The following is a 14502-nucleotide window of genomic DNA, read 5'->3' as shown; positions in this document are numbered from 1 at the left end:
AAAATAAAATTAGATGGTATTTACAGGAATTAGCACCAACGTCTGTATTCGGTGAGCATTTGTGGTTACAATTTTAAAGATCAATTTATTGATTTTGATATAAATTTGAGGTTCGATTTCCTAAAAATATTACTCATCTTTTCCGACAACTTTAAGATACAACTTCAGTGTCTTAAGGAAAATCAAAAAGCTGTAATATACCTAAGTTAGATAGTTAATTTAGGAGAACCGAAGAAAGAAACAAGGTTAGATTAGGTTAGGGTACCAACAGTGTCTGTGTAGCTCTGCGAGAGTTTATGTATGTACGTATGTTTACGCTTTACAAAATAAGTCTCACACATAAAAACCATAGGGCTAACAAAAAATTGTAACCAACCGCATTTAGCTTAACTAGTGAAATAAAAAAAGTCACCCAAAATTATATTTAAGATAAGATACTAGACTAAGAGGGCGGGCCCTCCGTTGGTATAAAAAATTCGTAGAACAAGGGGAGGGTCTTAGCCTAAGGTCTCTAATCTGTTTAGATCTAAAACCTCTCGTTTTAGGGAGGTGGTACTGTTAACGACAAAAGTTTAAAGGTATAAAAGGGATTTTTGGGAGGGGTCTATTTTAAGGGGCAGTTTTACAAACGATGTAGATGTATAGCTAGTCACTTTGATCATGTGTGTTTCGGGCTTGCTTCTTTAACGGGGAGCACCGGTTCGATACCCGATACCGGACTGTACCAATGAGTTACTTATTATTATGTCAAATGCAATTTACACTAAAACAGTTGGTACACCTATCACGCTGGTCTAATAGAGTGAATGAATAGTGATGGTGGATGGTTGAGAGGTGAAGCGTGCGATAAAAAAAGTGTGGGTTGTGAGGTGGATTACCGACCTCATCAACCCTGGTGTCAGGGTTATTATTGAGCCGCCAAAGGACCCTGACATTGCTTGTAACAATTACTTACAGGGTTATTATTGAGCCGCCAAAGGACCCTGACATTGCTTGTAACAATTACTTACTTACATCAGTAAGTGGTAACCGGGACCAATGGGTTAACTTTCTTCCGTAGCACAGAATAAATAAAAAAAAATACAGTATGTAAACAGTGTCATAAGATAGTTATCATAATGTTCGTTATAACCTAGAATTTCATTCAAAAATACATACAAATTATTCAGAATTTGTAAATTATGCATAATTTAAAAAAAAGAACATGAATATAGAAAGTGATTTCATTATTAACCACATTCTCAGTTATTTATACGTATATTACGTACATTCTTTAAAATAAATAATACACAACGATGGCGTATATTATTAACCAATTAATTACATGTTAAATTTAATTAAAAACTTGTTTCCCTGGCTGTACAGAACACGTGCCGTTGCCTACAGCAACACGACTTTCGACGAAAAATATTAAAAAAAAATGTAAACTTTTATAGGTAATAATTAAAAATGTCCGGTGTATGCTAGGTGTGTTATTAAAAATATTTTTTGTCTGTGACGCTTCGGGCTTAGGACAGTTGGACGGCACGCCGTCATGTGGGGTTCATTGCCGGTTTTAGAAGAAAAAAAAAATTTTTATTTTTAATTTTCCCTCCCTCGTTTCCTACGCGGTAATTAAAGTGTAGGAAATGTCAGTTTTCTTGCTTTGAAACCGAAAGTCGTTCCGTTTTGTTAATAAGAAACTATGAAACGGTCGTTATTAAAACCTGGCTATTTCTTACAGAATAGGCAAATGGTAAATATCTTAACGATGATTTAAGGCTCTGTGCACCCTGTTAGAAAAAAACAGAGGCAACTGACAGTGACAGTGATAAAAATATATTGTCTACCACTCTGGTAGCATCACGGAAAGAAGAAAATGAATATAACTGAAGACATTAATGAAGATTACCTACGTTACTACTCAAAAATGACAAAAGCAAAATGATATCACTGAAGACATTATTTATCGGTTTATACATGAAGCTATAAAATTGAAAACTAAGGACGTTACCTGAAGAGTGAAGACTGAAGACATTTTCTGAGTGTTTCTCCAAAAAAGATCAAGATGACCAAAGACTAGGCTGTATGGGCTAAGTTCCCTTTGCCTGCCCGAATGGGCAAATAAAAAAAATGTCATCGACATGACATTTCACGTCACTTTATGTCAATCTCATGTATTTTGATCACTGTCACTGTTGATTGTTATAATCCTTTGCAAAGTGTAACTTCACACTAGCAATTAACTTTTGAAACTTAAAATACAGTCAGTTCTGCAGTAGTTTACCTACTCTCAATATTGTTGCTTCAAGTTAAAACTGATTTTTAAAAAGTCTTCCCAAAAACAATAACTGAGACTTAACCGGGCATCTCAAAGCCGTCAAAAGAAAGCCAAGCGAGTGTGGCAAGGGAAAAAATAATAAAAAAATAAAATAAAGAGGGCCCCTAACGAAATATTAGCTCGGAGCGTAGCCCCGCCCACTCGCTAGAGTCATAAATTAACCGCTTTTCGGAACTTATCGTCATTATATTACGCAATAATGAGTCAGAGTAAGATGATCCGTGCTTCGGAGGGCACGTTAAGCCGTTGGTCCCGGCTACTTTTAGGAAGATAAGAAAATGGCGAGTGTAACTTAAAATAAACTAATAAAATATAAAGTATATAATAAAGTATATAAGTATAAGAATGTACGTAGGTACGTGTGTAAGTATATAGTATGTGTAGTGTATATGAAAGTATATTTGTATTGTATTGTATAAACTTAGGAGGTGTATGCAGGAATCGGGGCTAATAAACAAAAATGTGTTAATTTCAGTATAACATAACATAACATAACATAAACAGCCTATATACGTCCCACTGCTGGGCACAGGCCTCCCCTCAATCAACCGGAGGGGGTATGGAGCATACTCCACCACGCTGCTCCAATGCGGGTTGGTGGAGGTGTTTTTACGGCTAATAGCCGGGACCAACGGCTTAACGTGCCCTCCGAAGCACGGAATCATCTTACTTTTTCGGACAATCAGGTGATTGAAGCCTGAAAAGTCCTTACCAAACAAAGGACAGTCTCACAAAGTGATTTCGACAATGTCCCCATCGGGAATCGAACCCGGACCTCCAGATCGTGAGCCTAACGCTCTAACCACTAGACCACGGAGGCTGTTAATTTCAGTATAAATCACAAGAAACACACGAAAAGAATTTCTCAAAAAATAAACACGAAATTATGTTAACACATCTATTCGCTAGACCAAATATGATTAACTGCCACTAAATAATAGCATTATTACCACTATAATTGCGACTTAATGCTAATATACTAAAGAAATAAGTGTTATAATTTGCTAAATCTACACATAATAATAAAACTGTCAAAACATAACGAAATTATGATATTATTAAGTTGTAGTATGTTAAGCAGAGGTAGGTAACCATTTTGGTTGAGTTTCGGATTTATCACGATCGCGTGGCATTGTCACGATTTTGTGTTAAAATAATTAATAGCAAATAAAATAAGTATTTTTTTTAATTTTATTTTTGTCACTAACACAGTTGCCTCGACCATTATCGGCGATAAGGCTTACCGCCTATCATGTTGGTCTAACAGAAAGCTAGGTGAGGTGTGGGTACTTCATTTTTATAAAATAACATAACAAATACTTTATTGCACAAACAGGAAAATACAAAATACAAAACAAGAGATAAATAGAAAAAGTACAAAAGTAGTAATCTCTTCCAGGCAACCTCTGGGTATAGGAGAGATTTTTTATTTATTTTTTAAATAGCAAACTAGGTTTTTGATAGAGTACTTGGAGAAGGTATGTCACTTGATTTCTGTTTTCTTCTTCTACTACGTTTGGTACGGACGGTCACGAGCATTAATATGTATACACTTTGGTACCATGTCACATTAACTTTTTTGACAAATTGAACTGTAAGTCTCACTAAATGTCAAATATGTTAGTGCGACAGAGTCCTAAAGTGGGTACATTATATTGCTCATGACTGGACACCCTTCGCCCCGCACCATTTCGTGTCGGTGCCGAGATAGAATTACCTCACCTCATCACCAATTTTTTTTTTTTCAGAAAGTAAGGTGTTATAGAAAATGAAGTCTTTACGACAATGCCCCCATTGGGAATCGGATCAAAGTTATCTTCTTGCTACCTATTTGTTCCACCCAGATATGGATAACACGCGCGACTTTATATGTCTATCTATGTTATGTATATATATTTATACAAAATCGTGGCATAGCAAGGTCTCGTGAAAAGCCTACTAAATTGAGTTGTCACTTGCTGTGTTTTATTCAGGTATGGCGTGACTGAATCATTTTTCGATAGGTTAGCCTTGAGTGGTAAAGGTCGATAGTTGTGGTTTAACTCTGTTTTATTGCCCGTATCGCGGGTAAAAAGAGGTTATATTGAAAACTTCAATGTATACTTTGTAGTTTTTTTTGTTTAGTAGGAATATTTTATTCTACAAAAGCTGGCTGCCTCATAATGTTCTCCATGATTCGAACAAAAAATATTGCACATAAAACATTTAAATAGGTATAGACAAAAAGGAATTCAATATCAAAGGCGTCCTTATTACAAATGGAAAGAATAGCCAGAAAAAAAATGCGGGATGGCGCAACAAAAGAATTACTTGAGTAAATAAACTTAAGAAAATAAATAATAAATATTAATAATAGAATGATAATAATAATAATAAATAATAAAAGAAGTTTATACAACCACAAATATTTTACAAAATTGCTTAAACCTAATTACATGTCTGTGGTAGGTAAGGTCGCATATAGTGGACAGGTAGTAAGGCTTTGAAATAGATTATTCTGGGCGCCGCCATCCCACTCACCTCAGAGTACTGCGGGGCGGAAGGTAAGAGGAAAACCACTGCCCTATTTTTCCCTAAAAAAGTAGCATGATGAATTGAAGAATGCTACACCGACAAGAGCGTGTAGAGAGCGAGTGGAGACATTATATTTTATAATTTTTAACAGAATTTTTGTATATTTTTTAAATTTAACAGATACTTTATGAGTGCCTATTCTAGAGCAAACTATAAATTCGTCCAAAGGTTAGCCACCGCTGGTGTTAACGGCCCGACCACGAGATTGACTACTCCAATCTATCATAATCATAAACGTGTATTTATTATTTCGGCGCAATTAAGACCACAGTTTATGACTTAACCAGTTTTCTTCCCTAACCGTTAATAATACCCTGCGTGGTTTTTGGAAAGAAAGACATTTCTTAGAATTTATAGTAACAATCGCCGTGGTCTAGTGGCTGAGAGTTGGGCTCACGATCCGGAGGTCCCGGGTTCGAATCCCAGTGGATGAATCACAAAAATCACACTGTGAACCTGGTTTGGTTAAGACATTACAGGCTGATCACCAGATTCTCCGAAGGCAAGATGATCGGTAGTTTGGAAGCCACGTTAAGCCGTTAGTCCTGGTTACTACTTACCGATGTAAGTACGTAGTCGTTACATGAGCCATGTCAGGGGCCTTTGGCGGCTCAAAATTAACCCTGACACCAGGGTTCATGAGGTTGGTAATCCACCTCACAACCCACACAGAATAAGAATACAATTATGTTTATATTATCTGTGAATTTTGGTTTAGCAACATTCAAAAATTGCGTGCAAAACATCGCGTCCGACAAGATCTGTCGCAATTTGACCTTTATAGTTTGTTAACTATGTGCTAAAGTTAAATGGCAAAGGTAGCTTGTCAACATTTATTTTATTTTTAAAACTTAAAGCCAAGTTCGTAAAGTGAGACTACTAGTAGTACTTACGTACTAATGTTGGAATGGTCTCAGGTTTGATTGCTGGCTAGGCATTTTTGTTTTTTCATCTTTGTGTTTAGTCTTGTGAGGTTAACATTTTGTAACGCTATAAGGAAGTTGCGAGTCATTTCCCAACACAAGTGAATTAATTTTACTTACTGGGTATACTCATTTTCTGTATTTATGTAATTAAGCAACATAACATAAACAGCCTATATATGTCCCACTGTTGGGCACAGGCCTCCCCTCAATCAACCGGAGGGGGTACGGAGCATACTCCACCACGCTGCTCCAATGCGGGTTGATGGAGGTGTTTTTACGGCTAATATCCGGGACCAACGGCTTAACGTGCAATCAGGTGATTCAAGCCTGAAAAGTCCTTACCAAACAAAGGACAGTCTCACAAGGCAAATAAATGCGTTTTTAATTTTCAGTCTATGTGAATAGCCCATAGTGCGGAAGACAAAATAATCTCTGTCTACCCCGCAAAAGACGGGCGTTTAGATAAAAAACAATAATTTATAAAACACTTGATTACTAGATTATATTCACTAGAAAAACTACATAATTATCGATACTTATTATAATTATTATTATATACATTCTTTATAATTATAAATGTACTTATGTTAACATAATTAACGTCTCTATTTATCTAAAATAAATAAATTATAAAAAAAAGGAATAAATAAATATTTATAAAGTTAGTTGATACATGTTAACAACATTACAAACAAATTATTTAATTCCAACAACTAACTGATATAACATATTTAACAGCTACTGGGTTGTCACTCATTATCCTGTTACCTTATTTGCCAACTGTTATTTAATAGAGGCGCCCCTCTGTTAACAAATAAGATTTATTACCGCACTATCCTATTAGTGTTACAGAAAAATACTAGTCAGTTCCTTTAGGGCTGCCAACAAAAACGATCAAGAAAAAAAAATGTTAGTTAAGTTTTTAGCGACTAAGTAAAATTAAGTTATTTTTGTTTATTCTTCACGTATAAAGATAGACCCACGCTAGTCCCTAACAGGGAAGACAGTATTATTTTGCCAAAATACAAAGATGAAACCAGAAATTACATAAAATGACATTATTTTTGCCACAAAAAATGTAGCAACTTAGATTACTACTTATTTTTGTTTTAGAAACAACCAGCATTATCATGCATATAAGTTCTGCCCACCCCAAAAGTTATACGCGATTTTATAAATGTGTATAACTATAAGTACTTATTGACAACCCTACCTCACTCAATCCTTTGAAACGCTATGAAATAATCACAAGTTACACAACCATTTTATGTAGACCTCTAAAATAACTTTACTAACGCAATCAATGTTCTAATTAAAGACAGTACAGGGTTCATGTTAAATTGGATAGTACTGTGAGATGAAAATTTATAGGTCTAGTTAAAATTTAATACAATTAGCAGTTGTTTCTTGACAAACTGATATGGGTGCTGGTTTGTTAACGTTTTAGATTGGGGTACATACATAAAGTCACGCCTGCAATCCTTTATGGGGTGGGCAGAGCCACAAGTAAGTAATCAAAGAATCCTAAGATGGATCTTCTGCTATCGTGTGGGTTGTGACGTGGAATACCAGCCTCATCAACCCTGGTGTCAGGGTTATGATTGAGCCGCCAAAGGCCCCTGACATGGCTCATGTAACGACTACTCACATCAGTAAATAGTAACCGGGACCAACGGCTTAACGTGCCTTTCGAAGCACAGAACTTACTTTCGGACAATCTGGTGATCAGCCAGTAATGTCCTAACCAAACTAGGGATCACAAAGTTATTTTTGTGATGTCCCCGCCGGGATTCGAACCCGGGGCCTCCGGATCGTGAGTCCAACGCTCAACCACTGGACCACAGAGGCCGTTAAGTAAGTAATAAAACTTGCGTATAGAACGGTACCTTTCCGCCCCGCGCAAATTCGTACCGGGCGCCTACCTCACCCCCTCTGACTGTTACTTCAAGCAAGCAACTCTTATATGTCTGTCTCACTCACACATACGCGTCAGTTGTATAGTCCGGCGTGTGACGTAAGACCCCGGTGTTATTACAAGAAATTCTTAGGCATACATAGAGCGTTATACAGATTTCTCTATCCACCCCCAAACTCGAAAGGCGTGAATATTTCAAATTCCAGCAGCAAAACCCATTGACCTCCACAAATATGAAAGTTGGATATCATGAAATTCGGAAACGACCATTGGAAAATCGACCTTGACGCTACCGACGTTGTAAAGGAAAACGCGTGTCGGAAGATATTAATTTTACAGTTCAATTTCCTTCGCACGATGTTTTAGCCGGTAAAAAGTTAGTGAGATCGCGTGAGCATCATTTTTTTTACGTTGGATTTTTTTTTTTACTTACGCTGTTTTGTGTTTTGTCTTGAGTATACTTGTCGAGTTTTGAGACTCTACTTCTGAATGTAAGTACTTTACTTTTCATATTTAGTAACTTGTTTGCTGAAATGACATAGAATATGTTCAAAATCTGAGGAGCTCGGTGGCGCAGCGGTTAACTTTCGCAAAGGCCGGTCATAGGATGGGTGACCACAAAAAAAAAGTTTTCATCTCGAGCTCCTCCGTGCTTCGGAAGGCACGTTAAGCCGTTGGTCCCGGCTGCATTAGCATTCGTTAATAACCATCAATCCTCACTGGGCCCGCGTGAAGGCCCGATCTCCCTATCCATCCATAGGGAAGGCCCGTGCCCCAGCAGTGGGGACGTTAATGGGCTGATGATGATGATGTTCAAAATCAAAATATTGACTAGAAAGCATTCGCACATTTACTTATCATCGCTTTATAGTCAAAACCTCGTATGTGGCTTTTGAAAAATTAGATTCTATCATCAGGGGGGTTAAAAAGACCACGACGAAGCAATTCATATAAAAAAGCAATATTGCTATTTGACATTTGTTTGCATTGCGCACTGTATTTGATAATGTCAAATTGTAATATTGGTTTTTTAGATGAATTGCTTCGTTGGGCCCCCCTAATATTACACATTAGGGGGGCCAAAATAGCCTTTTCTTCAACAACACCTCGATTTCTTTTAATTAAATTCAATCCAGTTTTAACTTGAGACCGTAAATTGTGACCTGGGTTAAAATACCCTTCTCTACTATATCACGTCTTATCTTATCTTATCTTATTTAGCCTATACGATCCCACTGCTGGGCAAAGGCCTCCCCTTGATTTTTCCACTCCTCTCGACTTTGCGCGATCTCCGGCCAATCCTTGCGATAAGCATTGAGGTCGTCACACCATCTTTTACGCGGTCTGCCTCGACTTCTAAGCCCGCCCTGAGGTATCCAGTGAGTAACGACTCGTGCCCACCGCTCCGGATGCATCCGACAGACGTGTCCGGCCCAGTCCCACTTCAGTCTGGCGGACTTTTTCCCTATATCACGTAATGATGTTAAAAATGTTAACTGCTTTTTTGACACCTACTTTACTAACATAATAAATCAAACAATTTACACCGAAAAAAACTTTTTTCTTTCTTAGGTAAAGGCACGTAATTATTTGTCTAACATATTACTTTGCATTACGAAACGTGTTCTTCTATAACTTTTATAGATAACCACACGTTATAACCGTCAAAGTGTTACCTAAATTACTACTTATGGGTATAAAAGTGTGAAAAAAAAATGTCTATTGCAGGGAGTTTGAAAGAAAAGTCATACCTAGTTATGAATTCTTAATAGCGATACGACTTTTTGGTCGAAGACTGTTTAACTTCTTCGACTGTTTTTTTTTTTTTATATAAGTTGCCAGTCCATGAGTAGAACAACAAGGTAACACTTTGTCTTGAAGTCTTAGGATTAAGATGATAAACGATATTAAGTTTACCAGGGGTCTTAGCCAAGTTGCAAACGTTTGCGAAAAACAGTGACAGTGATAAAATGTATGTAATTGACATAAGGTGACGTGTCAATCTCATACATTTTTATCACTGTCACTGTCGATTGCCATAATCGTTTGCAACTTGGCTAAGGCCCTTGGACACATTTTAGTTATATTTTTTTTCGAACGAGAAAAGTTTATTTTTATAGTTGTAAAAGTCCATTAATTTTTATTTATCTTAATCGGTGTCTCTTAAATCATTTTTTTTTTAATTAAGTCGTCGTCTATAAACGTCTTCATATCGCAAGTACGTCAAAACAATATGACGGCTAGCCAGTTGTTTTAATATTTAACACCGCGCTACGATTTAGCCGACATTAATCTTTGATGGCGGCGACCTAACAGCTCTTGTTTTTTAATTTTTTATGTACACATGTCTTTTAACATTTTTTTTTTTATAGTTTCTATGCTGGATTGGAAGCGAATGAGAGATGAACTTTCAGCTACTTGTCTTCCCGGGAATGTCGTAAAATCCGACAGAGCGATTATGTAACTATACAAGAAAAAGTCAATACTCACCATCTTTGGGCGGACTGGCGCATTGAGGAGCGTACGACCCTAGGTGGTACCCATAGGTGTTCTGATGCATAGGAGGAAAAGGATACCCCAATGACCTGGGACTGGGAAACCCTGACGCCTCATGAGGGTTCTGTTGACCCCCGGGACTCCCAAAATGATGGGGGTGCTGATATCCCCCCTTAAAAGGCCCGTACCCATGCTGCTGGAGTTCAATAAACGCAGACTTTGAGGATACATTCGTTGGGGTGGAGTTTGCCGAGTTGGATATATCGTGGGGGGTTTGCGAGCCCCCCAAATGGTGGTGTTGGTGGTCGAGGGCCTCTTGGGTAGTCATGGCGGGTTGAGGAGTGGACGGGCCCCCCCCGTCCGAGGACTGGGGAGGCCCGAAAGGATCTGTGAAGCTCAGGGTGGAGGGTTTGCTTCCCGGCGACTGGATTCGGGTAATTTTGATGGCGGCTGCACGCTCCGGTGTTATGGCGCCGCGGCGTCGGCCTGTGGATGGAAGAAATAAGGTTTTAATAAAGTTATTAAAGCATTTATCATTATTAATCTATAGACACCTATTAGGTATTATTAACGTAGAACCCTTGCCCAGGGATACGGGTGTAGACCTCAATGGTTGCAGAGGCGGAGATGGGAGCCATCGGTACGGCAATGCAGGACGGAAGAGGCGAGTCACAGGGACTGTAACCTGGAACCTGACAGAGGGCAGCAGTAACTGTCAGTAATATTCAGAGGCGGAGGACAGGAGTCCTAGTATGGCTTTGTAATAGACTACTCTGGGCGCCATCCCACTTGCGTCAGACAGAGTACTGCGGGGCGGAAGGCAAGAGGGAAACCACTGCTTAATTTTTCCCTAAAAAGTAGCATGGAGAATGCTACACCGACAAGAGCGTGGCTTTTAAATTAGTGATGACCTATTAGGACAAATATATTACAAGTAGCTACGGTTTGTCTTACTGATAACTAGAGTTTATGCCATCCTGATAGAAAATAATGGGACATTTATTTGTAAGTTAGTAGTCTGACACTAAGGTTGATGAGGCTGGTATTCCACCTCACAACCCACACGATAAGAAGGTGATTGACAAAACGACATAATTATATCGTCAGAATCGATAAAATGACCGTGACAAAATTTTATCACGTTGCGTATATTAGTCCTAGCATGTTTAGGGTACCATGTCACATTAACTTTTTTGACAAATTGAACTGTAAGTCTCACTAAATGTCAAATATGTTAGTGCGACAAAGTCCTAAAGTGGGTACATTAATATTGCTCATGACTGAACGTTACCTAAGTTTTTTTGAGACCTTAGTCCTTTTGTTCTATCTTCCGATTCGATTAAATAGGTATTTTATCTATACTTATAATAAATCTGTAGAGAGGTCAATTCTGTACATTAAATATTTTTTCAAAATAACTATCAGGGGGTGATAAGTGGTCGATACTGATGCCAAAAATGCAATCAGTAAAATTTTTGTCTGTCTGTCTGTCTGTCTGTCTTTCTGTCTGTCTGTCTGTCTGTCTGTCTGTCTGTATGTTCCTTATAGAAACAAAAACTACTGGAGGGATTTTAATGAAACTTGGTACAATTATTCTTCACACTCCTGGACAGGTTATAATATACTTTTCATCACGCTACAATCAATAGGAGCAGAGTAGTGAAGGGAAATTCTTTTGTATGAAAAATCTAAACCACTCAAGTTAGACGTTTGAAATTTGCAGGTATCTTAGATACCGTAGAGGTGCACTAAGAAAGGAATTTCCGAAATTCCCACGGGAACGGGAATTAGCGGGAAAATCCTTTGGTATGAAAAATCTAAACCACTCAAGTTAGACGTTTGAAATTTGGCATGCAGGTACCTTAAATACCGTAGAGGTGTACTAAGAAAGGAATTTCCGAAATTCCCACGGGAACGGGAATTAGCGGGAAAATCCTTTGGTATGAAAAATCTAAACCACTAAAGTTAGACGTTTGAAATTTGGCATGCACGTAGAGGTGCACTAAGAAAGGAATTCCCAAAATTCTCACGGGAACGGGAATTAGCGGGAAAATCCTTTTGTATGAAAAATCTAAACCACTCAAGTTAGTCGTTTGAAATTTGGCATGCAGATACCTTAAGTACCGTAGAGGTGCACTAAGAAAGGAATTCCCGAAATTCCCACGAGAACGGGAATTAGCGGGAAAATCCTTTTGTATGAAAAATCTAAACCACTCAAGTTAGACGTTTGAAATTTGTCATGCAGGTACCTTAGGTACCGTAGAGGTGTATTAAGAAAGGAATTCCCGAAATTCTCACGGGAACGGCAATTAACGGGAAAATCCTTTTGTATGAAAAATCTAAACCATTCAAGTTAGATGTTTGAAATTTGGCTCGCAGGTACCTTAGATACCGTAGAGGTGCACTAAGAAAGGAATTCCCGAAATTCCCACGGGAACGGGAATTAGCGGGAAAATCCTTTTGTATGAAAAATCTAAACCGCTTAAGTTAGACGCTTGAAATTTGGCATGCAGGTACCTTAGTTAACTTAAAGCTTAGTTGCAACAGGATATTGCAAAATTCCCACGGAAACGGGAGTTAGCGGGAAAAAACATTTGTATGAAAAAATCGAAACCGCGTAAGATAGATGTTTTCAATTCAATTAAATTATTTATTGCATTCCATGTAGTACAATGGGGTGTTACATAGTTAACTTAAAGCTTAGTTGCAACTGGATATTGCAAAATTCCCACGGGAACGGGAGTTAGCGGGAAAAAACATTTGTATGATAAAATCTAAACAGCGTAAGATAGATGTTTTCAATCTAGCATGCATGCTACGAATAAAAGCATGCATGCATACCTTAGTAAATATAAATTTTAGTTATGGTTGTATTTTGAAAAATGGGAATTGGCGGGTAAAAAAAAATTGTATGAAAAAATCTAAACTGCATAAGTTAGATGCTTGAAATTTGACATGCATATATTATATACCTTAGTGAATGCAAAGTTAAAAATTTCCCTGGGAACGGGAAGCGAGTTAGAGGCTTGAAATTTGTAGCTCGCGGTAGTGGCAACCAAGAAACGTCGCGGCCGCGGCGGCGTTTGTGGGGCGGCGACAGCGGTGGCGAGGTGCGGAGGGGGGCAAATACCCGAGTGAGCAACCGGAACGCGGCAGACGCGTGAGGGCAGACGTCGTTGATGGTCGTGTCAAATATTGAATTTTGCGGGCGAACTTTTCACTATTCTTGGATGGTTCAAATCTTTCGTAGGTAGTTTTCTGTTGAATTTTCCAGGCGGACGTTTCACGGCGTATTTCTGTTGTAATTTTTAAATTTTGTTTAAATTTTCGAAACTGATCGTATTTTCCTAAAATATCAAACCAAATCATAAACTAATAATCTAGAAATTAATAACAATTCATTATTTAACTGAGCTACTTATACTGTAACCTCATTTAAAAATAATAAAATTAAGCATTTTTTAACCTTTCTCCTTTTATAACACGCCACGCGGACGGAGTCGCGGGCAAAAGCTAGTTTTCCAATAAATTCCAATAAAACCCCAAATTCATTGGTTTTATAAAATCGGCATGTCTTCCAAGACATCAAAGGCCCACACATCCACAGATACAAAATACAGATACATCAGTCTGATTGATTCAATTGACCGTGACGACGGCTAAATCGTTTCCAGAAAAACTTACAATCGATGACCTCGACTGACCCCGTGGGAGGCGTTCTTAATTCAAAATTTAAAAAAACACCGTTACACGCGATTGGTCAGCTATGCGAGATTCGAAATTCGATTTGAGAATTTGAAATTCGAATTTATTTTTGAATGCTCATTGAATATTGTTTTTTTAATAAAGTCGAGTGTTAAATATTTTTGTAATTATATTGGAACTTGATTTTAGCACGCCAATTTGTTAATTAAGTAATTTGTTGAATACCTGAGTACATCCTGTCCAGTAAAATATTTACAAAAGACTCTTAACCAAGTACATGGCAAATAAAAAGCGATTTCTTCCAGACAACTATAAGCCGAGGAAATATGTAAAAAATTAAAAGATTGCGGGTGCAAACTATAAATATGACTTACATGTAAGTACAATAATAAATAAAATACATAACATACATACCACCATACCAATCGTCGACTAATTCTATGTATAGAACGGTAACTCTCCGCTCCCCACCAGCGGCTGAGCTAGGTTTACCTCACCCCCGTCTAACATAGTTTAGACTTGAATCGTATGGTGTCAGACGTCACACACACAGATGCGCGTGTACG

General features: G+C 37.9%; 2 protein-coding genes across 8 annotated transcripts in view; one reads left to right on the top strand and one right to left on the bottom strand.

The window, feature by feature from the left end:
- The window catches only part of LOC126378516 (LHFPL tetraspan subfamily member 2 protein), a 492824-nt gene that overhangs the window by 234781 nt on the left and 243541 nt on the right, over positions 1-14502 (top strand). The gene's annotated exons all lie outside the window — the stretch shown is intronic.
- LOC126378433 (homeotic protein distal-less) overlaps positions 1-14502 on the bottom strand; it is a 146173-nt gene that overhangs the window by 105743 nt on the left and 25928 nt on the right. For all 6 annotated transcript variants that reach the window (XM_050026790.1, XM_050026792.1, XM_050026793.1 and 3 more), the window contains exon 2: positions 10226-10717. In XM_050026790.1, coding sequence (XP_049882747.1) covers positions 10226-10717 — 492 coding nt within the window. The remainder of the gene's footprint in view (positions 1-10225; positions 10718-14502) is intronic.

This window comes from Pectinophora gossypiella, chromosome 26 (genome assembly GCF_024362695.1).
Source record: "Pectinophora gossypiella chromosome 26, ilPecGoss1.1, whole genome shotgun sequence".
NCBI lineage: Eukaryota > Metazoa > Arthropoda > Insecta > Lepidoptera > Gelechiidae > Pectinophora > Pectinophora gossypiella.
This window is presented reverse-complemented; position numbering and strand designations above follow the sequence as displayed.